The sequence below is a fragment of the Phytophthora infestans genome, genomic scaffold, assembly GCF_000142945.1.
Source record: "Phytophthora infestans T30-4 supercont1.76 genomic scaffold, whole genome shotgun sequence".
Classification (NCBI taxonomy): Eukaryota; Oomycota; class Peronosporomycetes; order Peronosporales; family Peronosporaceae; genus Phytophthora; species Phytophthora infestans.
This window is the reverse complement of record NW_003303683.1, coordinates 382,364-390,117: the sequence shown is the minus strand read 5'-3', so window position 1 is coordinate 390,117 and position 7,754 is coordinate 382,364. Positions and strand designations below refer to the sequence as shown.

Sequence of the window (7,754 nt, the reverse complement as noted above, 5' to 3'; positions counted from 1 at the left end):
TTTTTGGTCGGACTCACGTTCCCAACCATGCAACGCGAGCTAGGCGAGTACACGTTTGTACCGTTTGGTATCGCGCTCTGCCTGGCACTGGCTTTCACTCTGAAGTATGTGCCTGAGACGAAGGGCAAGACCATTCAGGAGATCCAGGATGAGCTTCGTTTGAAGAAGAAACAGTCTATGGAGATATAAGATTGAGGTGTCTGGCGAAGATTAGAAGAAACTCGCCAACCAGGCCGTCGACAAATGATTTTGGTCACGGCAAGCGAGGATGCTAAAAGTAGTGCAAGTAGGAAGTGCTAGTGTCCTCTTGCAGCATATCGTCCACCAAAATCAAAACTGTTGCTAACACCCAGTATTTCTTTCAAAAACAAGTCTACTGTACAGTAGAATGCATCTGATGAACGTCGCAGTGTCTAAATCTTGCGGCGCTTCTTCGCGTCGTGCTTTAGCATGCGCTGTCGGCAACGAAGCTGTTGGAATTAATGTTGGGTTTTGACGCTGGAGTGCTCTTCCCCCCAGACGTTCACACCGCTTCCGAATCCAACACCTTGATTTCCCTTTTTGTTTGACTTCTCCAAAAGGTGGGGGGAGTGTATTGAACGCTTCTCCTAAAAAGAAACGCGACGCTCTTTTTATCAAAAAAAGACGTTCCTCCTGAGTCAAGCGCTTCTTCTTCGAGTAGCCCTCGAGATCCGTCGGGTTTACCTTCGTGGCATCCGAGCTTGCCTTTGCGGCATCCTCCTCGGCCTTGCGCTTGCTGCGTGACTTCGGATCCTTCAAGGCAGCATCACGCTCTTTCTTCAGCATCTCAATGCGTTCAAAATCGAGCGGTGTCAAGATACGACGGGCGTCCAAACGGTCCTTCTGTTCAATCTGAGGGGGTCTCCTCCTGCTCCTCATTATCCTCTGCATCGTCTTCGTTTGCCTCGTCATTGTTTCCATGCTCATTGTCCTCTTCATCGGACGACAAGTCGACCCACTCGTCCTCAGAATTATCTTCCGATGTGGACGATGCCACCTCCCATCCATCCTTGTTGTCTTCTCCATCGAAGCGTCCAGCTGCTTCAGCCTCCGCTAGCAGATCCGCACCATCCACGCCTTCGCTTGCCACAAGTTCACCAAAGCGATGAGGCTTAGCTGCATCGTTGTGAAACTTGCCGCGGTCCTTCCGCTTGAGGAGAGCTGGATGAACATCACGAATGAGATTGAGCACACCACGTGCTGCCATAACGATAGTTTTGTCGCGTGCGCGGTTGTACTGAATCAAATCGCTCACTAGCACGTCTATTCCTTCGCATTCCAGTAACAGCGGAGCGCGACGGAACAATTCACGCAGAGAGTTGATACCCACAGCAATCACTTCGGACGAACACCGCTCCGTGACAAAGTTGTGCGCAATACTTTTGACAATAGGTAGGAGTTCCTCCGGCGGAATTTCGTCGTGACACGATTGGACCAAATACGCTAAGATAGCAGTGACATTCTGCTGGTGAGACTGCAAGTAGCGCTGCAGCAAAGGGTAGAAAGGAAGGACCACAAGCTTGTGGAAGCCCAAAACGCGACCGATGAAGTTCATCATGAGGAGCTTCACTTCGAAACGCTCCGTGCAGCTCTTGAGCAGCTTCAGCTGACGCTCTGCAACGCTCTGTGGGTCATTTAGCATTTCAATCGCAGGGAAGGTAGCCATGAAGTCGATTTCCCGCTTGCGTGCTCGCTTGTTTTTTATGAGCGCCTGCAGGGTGTCACGCTGACGCTTCTTTGTCTTTTTTGAGTGGGCATGAAAGTCCACAGCCACCAGAGCCTTCTTCTCTTTTTTCTGCTTCTCCTCATCCTCCAAAATATCGTCGTCGATTCCCAAAAAGAAACTGAGAGCCATCACTAACAGCTTCGTGTTCTTTCTTGTACACGCCGTAACAATAACATTTACGCTGCGCTGGTCATGCCAGATCTTGCGCTGAAAAGCTCCATCAGCACCTGCAGCGACTTGATGGCGGCGTGCTCGCTCTCGTCCTTAAGCATCTCGAACAAGAAGTTCTGAAGAGCTTTGTTTACCTTTACGTTGCGCGATGTGGCATTCAGTTGGCGGATGTCTGACACAATGTGCTTGTACAGTAGCTCGCGCAGCCGCTTATCTGGACAGCGGAACAGCTCAAAGAAGAGCTTAAGAAGCGTGATGGCGTCCACAAGGCCACGGTTGCGCAGCAGCATAAGACTCTGCACAAGCGTCTTGCGAAGCTCCGGCTCCAGCACCAGGTAATTGTCGCGTAGCAGCCCAATGATCTGCTCTGGAAAAGCTGCCATCTCCTTAGGGTAGCACTTAGCTACATGGCTCAGGAAGCTCACGAGCGCACCAAAGTGTGCCGACTCCTTCGTCGGCTGCAGCAGGAACAGCTGATACTCGCTCTCAAAGTGGCGCAGTTGCATGAGGAACTCGGTGCGGTAGCCCACCGGATCGCGCTTGACCATGTTCTGCAGCTGCGGGAGCTTGCCAATCACATCTGGGCGGGACGCGTTCACAGCCTCCATGACTTACGAACCTAAAGAAATGCGACGCACAACCTGCGTGAAGAAGTAAAGAGTGGCCTTCCAGTCTGTGGGTCGTTTGATTTTGTTGTCGGCGCCTCCACCCATTCGCCTTTGTTTACTTTTCCCCGATTCAGTGTCTCAAGTCAGTAAATCGAGGATGTTGATTGGCAAAAATGACCAATACTCAGCAAGAGCACGAGGCTGGCTTCCGCCTGCGCAGCGATGTCTGCGTTCGCGTTGTGCAGGACACTACCAAGGTCGATGGTCTAGGCGGCGAAGTGTGGGCGGGTGCGCTTGTCCTCTGCGAATTCCTGGAGACGCACAAACAGGAGGTGGTGCATGGACGCGATGTGATCGAGCTTGGCGCTGGCTGCGGGTTATGCGGGTTAGTTGCCGCCTCACTAGGTGCCAGAAAGACCGTGTTGACAGACGAATATCCTGATTTGCTGGCGAAGAACATCATGAAGAACCATCACATCTGGGCCGAGCGTGGGGCTGACGGCTCCTCCGCCATAATCTCGAGTGGGGAGCTGGAATGGGGTATCGTGGGGTCTGTCGCGCCATTCGCCCACAAGTTCGACACCATGCTCGGCAGCGAGATCACACAGGTGGGGGCGGAGTTTGCCCGCCTCCTTTCCTGAGACTATTCGCTCGGGTCCTCGTCCCCGATCTAAGTCCTGTCGGGGCTCCTGTCCATGGTCCGTGCCGATCCCACTGTAAAGGGACATGCAACGGGGCAGATGCACAGCTTGACATTCGTAGCCGCCGCAAAGCAGACAGGTTCCACTGTACGCACACACCCGTCAGTGCGCTTGGCGTCTTTCGAGGCCCGTGACTACGTTAGTAGGTGCATTAGGCCCGACCGCTGCATGTCGACGAGGACGACTGGAGCGTAATCTTTGAGCTACGTCTGGAAGGAACACCCTAATAAAATACTCGTTCGGCAAAATGTAGCCATTTCAACGACCTGCATTATTGTACCAAGGGTAGCTTAAAAAGAGAGGTAGAAAGAGATCTTTGACAAAAAAAAACTTCTCTCTGCATGCCGCCTCTCGTAGTGATCCGCAGCGGCTGTAAGCACGTCGAATATCTTGAGAACCGAAGTACGTGGCGCCACGCGCCGCGGCTGGAGCTTTTAAGTAACAGCGTCGACGAGCTTGCAGGTGAAGAGGAAGACGAGGAACTGCTGCGCCAGGCCGAAGAGGCTTGGCGTGGCTCCGACACAAACTGCAGCGTCAGCAAAGTTTTTGGGTTCTCGAGGGAGATGTGTGATGTGGAAGGAATGCATGCATTTCGTTGCGCAGACTGCGGCAACGTGGTGGCTGACCGCGACGATGTCGTATCGAAAACCTTCTTCGGCCGCACTGGCAAGGCGTTCCTCATGAATAATATGTACGGCAATGCTAGCAAAAAAATGCTGCTCCTGCTCTAATACGGCTGCATGCTGTTTTACTGCCAAGGTATAACATTTGTGTCGGTCCAGCTCGCAACCGCTATCTAATGACGGGAATGCACAGCATCGCAGACGTGTTGTGCAGCCAGTGTGATTTTGTACTGGGCTGGAAATATGTACGTGGTGTTGCTTTGATGGTTCGGAAATTCGTCTTCATATTGATCGAATTCATGACGTGGTGCCAAGATTAAAGCCATGGAGAGTTCTCAGAAGTACAAAGAAGGCAAGTTCATTATGGAGCAGGCTGTGGTCGAGGACGACTCGGAAGAGCATGCTTGGAATCGGCTGTAAAGGACTCGCGGTGCGGTAATAGCAGTTTAATCGATACTTTTATATGTAGTCTGGCAAAAATGATTGGACTGAGTAGGCAAAACTTACCATTGTGCACGAGGGGAGTTCCAGCACGCACGAGAAGCAAATACTATAACTTATATGTCAGTCATACTTTCTCTGCGTGGCCTGGGAAGACGCTGGGTAGCCTGTGTCTGCGGGGGCAGTGCTTGATTCCGACTGGTACTTCATTCATCCTTTTTTGTGTGAGCATGCCTCAATGATAGTCGAATTGAACGTATCTACTGACCCGGCGGGCCGCGCATACCAGGCGGCGGTCCTGGGGGCCCACGCATACCTGGAGGGGGCATCATTCCTGGCGGGGGGCCCATTCCAGGAGGCATGCCCATTCCTGGAGGGGGAATTCCCATGCCTGGCATCGGACGAGGAGGAGGCATCATGCCACCTGGGGGTCCTGGAATACCACGACCTCGTCCATACGCATGCGGCTGAGCCATTGCCGCCACTGCAGCATTGTACGCACATCACAAACATCATAAAAAATGTTAGATTCATGCCCCATATCCGCGGCGACTGACTGCTCGGTTGAGTGGCGGGCTCCATCATACTAAGATCGTAGGCAGTAGTTTCCTAAAATGATGCTCATCCGGGTTCGGAAAGAAGCCGTGCACCCGATCGCTTATCTGTTCGAGTGATCATTTGGAGCCAGCCACACGCCGCCACAACACCCATTTCGTTGCCCAAGAGAAAGATACTAAGAACAAACCTTGCCCTGGCTGCATCATTCCTGGGGATGGGCCTCCAATACCGCGCATAGGCGCCATAAGTCCGATGGGAGGAGCACCTATAGGTGCCGCCGGGATGCCGCGACCCGCCGCACGTGCCACACCGGGACCACTCGGTCCGACAGTCTCGTTCTCCTTAGCGAGCGGTGGGCCCTCCACAGTGAGCGACACGACGCTCTCACCACGTAGCAGCACGAGGCCTAAGTGGCGCTTCTCGACACGCTCCTCCGAAACCGCAGATTTGACCTTGGCCTTTAGCGTGCGGAACTCCTCACAGTCGCCAAGCACCAGGTTCATGTGCTTGTCGAAGGCCATAAAGTAGCCGATAAGCACGCGCGAGTCCTGCAGCGTCACCTTCATACGGTAGTTAATGTAGTTAAGCATCTTGCTGCTCTTGGTCATCACCATCGTGGAACCAGCTGTCCCTAGCTCGCTCGACCAGATCCTCCTTCAGAGGTAGCCTTCTTGCTTGGGTACTGCGCCACACCCCACCCAATCCAAAGCCTATGTAGTAGAATTCGATATGCATATTAGAAGTTTCAATAATTCATGATGATGAAGCACTTCCGAATCAGCGTTTAATCCACAAGGCATGGTGTTGCCCCAAGCTGTAGACGCGTTCCCGGCGGCGGGTGCATGCGCGGAGCTGCTTCTGGCGGATAATAAGGATACGGTGTACGAAAGTGAGCTCAAGAACTTGCTCCGTGAGGTGCTGGAGCGTGGCTTTGGGGCTCACCTACTATCTCAGCTGCTGCCAGAATTGGCAGCACTCTCCTCTATACTCTACCACGGGCTATCCATCGGCAATCAGCAACCGGGTCAGACGCTGGGCGAAGAATTTTGTGATATCATCCGTGTCACCAAGTCAGGGTCTGGGCCCGTCGTGCATGTGCGGCTTGGGCGCCATGTACTGTGGCTTGTGTGTGCCGTGCTGCCTCGGTACCTGATAGCGCGATCTCAAAACGGCCTGGGAAAAAATTTGAGGTCATCTGACTGGTACGCCGAGGGAGCGCATGGAACACCAACTTCGACTTCGGCAAGAGGCCGCTGCTGCTGCAGCGTCGGCAGCAACAGTAGACGGCTCCCAGCTCTCTTCGGAAAGTCGAGTGGCTGCGCTGAAGCCCCAGCAGCTACTTCAGCAACTTGACCGAGTAGTATTAAAGCTCAAGGGTATGGGTGCATGGATTGAGAACGATGTGTTTCCAGCATCGTACAGCTTCAGCTTAGCTTGTGTGCAGCAATGGGGGGCTCACGCGCACTTTGCAGCTTTCTACGTTTTTGCACGGCATTTGCACTTTGCGAAACGGATAGCCAACATCCAGTACGTTTTTGTACGAAAGGACTTAATGCCTGGTGTGAAGTTGTCATTGCTCGGGTATATGATGTCACTTCGTCTGGTCGCCACGGCGATAATCGAGCTCAAGCATTTGCGTGAACACCACAAGCAAGAGATTAAGCTACGGCAACAGGAGGCGAGGGCGGCCGGTATCTCCACAACCCCGTTTTCTTGCTCAGAGAGGGTTCCCACCTCGCTTTCGTTTGTGAATGCGAATTCAAGGATTTCTCATCAACAATCGGTGAGCAATGGAAACAGTCAACAGTCCCGTCGAAAATGTGCACTCTGTTTGGGAGAACGAGTATCCCCTGCCGTCACTCCGTGTGGTCACGTTTTTTGCTGGGAATGCATCGTGGGCTGGTGCCAAAAGAACAAAGCTGAATGCCCGCTCTGCCGTCAGGAGGCCCACCCTCAGCAGATTAAGTGCGTATATAACTACGTCTGACAAACATACAATAAGAAGGGGACGCGCAAATAAACTTATCAATGCAATATCGATTTCCGGTGTGGTGGGCTGTGTGGACTGTAGGCTAGTTTTTCCTCTGACGCTTGTTTTTTTTGCCGGAGGACTTGGAGGCCACCCGCTTCCCATTTCCTTCCATTTTTGTCTTTGTTTCCTTTTTCGCTTCGTTGCTCTCCTGCCCCCCCTTTTGCGCCTTGGCTGCATCCACGTATACTTGATCGGAGCTCAGGGCATTGTGAATAAAACGCTTCGAGGCGTCTTTGTCGAGCACAAGTTTAGGTCCCTTGGTTAGCTCCTCCGTGTCCTTAATCTTCTTAATAAAAGCCTTAACGCGCTCCTATAAAATTGGTGCATAACAGCCATCCGTCATTGGCAATTGTACCACCAACAGAAAGAAGTAATTTCGTTACCAGCTCCTGCTTGACATGAGTCTGTCGAATGTCCTTGGAGGAAACACCTTGCGTCTTCAAGAAAACAAACAGCAGCGCATTGATAGTGTAGGCTAGTGACTCGGCAAAAAAGGTCAAGCAGCTCGATAAGTCAATTATCAATGACCACCAAAAGAGGCTATGCTTGAACGTACCCAGTGAGACCTGAACTTTTGCACGCTGCAACGGCCTTAGAGTTTCTGTGAAATCCTCCATAGACGTCTGCTTGAAAACAGCGAGGTGCTCCTCTACCGCCGATAGCGTCTGCTCCACGCTGCCGAACGCTTCCACGGCTTGGTCGCTCATGGTTGCTTCTGCAATTGGATGGAAGCAAAACTAGTGTGGTGCACACTTCCTACCGGTAATTTCAGGCCAGCAAAAACCTTCCAAATGTTATAATTGTGGCAATCAGTTGCCTCTCGTAATTATTAAATGCGCCTGTTGGAGCAAAACGTCTCAGATGACAGTCAAC

The 7,754-nt window shown here is 52.3% G+C and overlaps 6 protein-coding genes across 6 annotated transcripts; 3 read left to right on the top strand and 3 right to left on the bottom strand.

Moving 5' to 3' along the window:
• Window positions 1-445: 445 nt before the first annotated feature.
• PITG_18755 (SDA1 family protein) lies at window positions 446-2,579 on the bottom strand (the record flags this gene model as incomplete). Its single annotated transcript, XM_002997354.1, has 4 exons — window positions 446-455; window positions 626-883; window positions 969-1,933; window positions 1,975-2,579. The coding sequence occupies 4 exons, from the start codon at window positions 2,524-2,526 to the stop codon at window positions 446-448; spliced, it is 1,785 nt and encodes a 594-aa protein (XP_002997400.1).
• Window positions 2,580-2,699: 120 nt separating this feature from the next.
• PITG_18754 (uncharacterized protein) lies at window positions 2,700-3,516 on the top strand (the record flags this gene model as incomplete). Its single annotated transcript, XM_002997353.1, has 4 exons — window positions 2,700-3,134; window positions 3,267-3,332; window positions 3,407-3,434; window positions 3,512-3,516. 4 exons carry the CDS (start codon window positions 2,700-2,702, stop codon window positions 3,514-3,516), a joined length of 534 nt encoding a protein of 177 aa, XP_002997399.1.
• A 52-nt stretch (window positions 3,517-3,568) lies between these two features.
• PITG_18753 (uncharacterized protein) lies at window positions 3,569-4,270 on the top strand (the record flags this gene model as incomplete). Its single annotated transcript, XM_002997352.1, has 4 exons — window positions 3,569-3,665; window positions 3,771-3,918; window positions 3,987-4,095; window positions 4,166-4,270. The coding sequence occupies 4 exons, from the start codon at window positions 3,569-3,571 to the stop codon at window positions 4,268-4,270; spliced, it is 459 nt and encodes a 152-aa protein (XP_002997398.1).
• PITG_18752 (small nuclear ribonucleoprotein-associated protein, putative) lies at window positions 4,224-5,548 on the bottom strand (the record flags this gene model as incomplete). Its single annotated transcript, XM_002997351.1, has 2 exons — window positions 4,224-4,775; window positions 5,037-5,548. 2 exons carry the CDS (start codon window positions 5,461-5,463, stop codon window positions 4,552-4,554), a joined length of 651 nt encoding a protein of 216 aa, XP_002997397.1.
• Window positions 5,549-5,647: 99 nt separating this feature from the next.
• Window positions 5,648-6,836, top strand: PITG_18751 (peroxisome assembly protein, putative; the record flags this gene model as incomplete). The annotated part of the gene is made up of 4 exons (XM_002997350.1): window positions 5,648-5,983; window positions 6,066-6,161; window positions 6,219-6,592; window positions 6,650-6,836. 4 exons carry the CDS (start codon window positions 5,648-5,650, stop codon window positions 6,834-6,836), a joined length of 993 nt encoding a protein of 330 aa, XP_002997396.1.
• An 85-nt stretch (window positions 6,837-6,921) lies between these two features.
• Window positions 6,922-7,588, bottom strand: PITG_18750 (uncharacterized protein; the record flags this gene model as incomplete). The annotated part of the gene is made up of 4 exons (XM_002997349.1): window positions 6,922-6,975; window positions 7,063-7,191; window positions 7,265-7,356; window positions 7,438-7,588. 4 exons carry the CDS (start codon window positions 7,586-7,588, stop codon window positions 6,922-6,924), a joined length of 426 nt encoding a protein of 141 aa, XP_002997395.1.
• Between the last annotated feature and the right edge of the window lie 166 nt (window positions 7,589-7,754).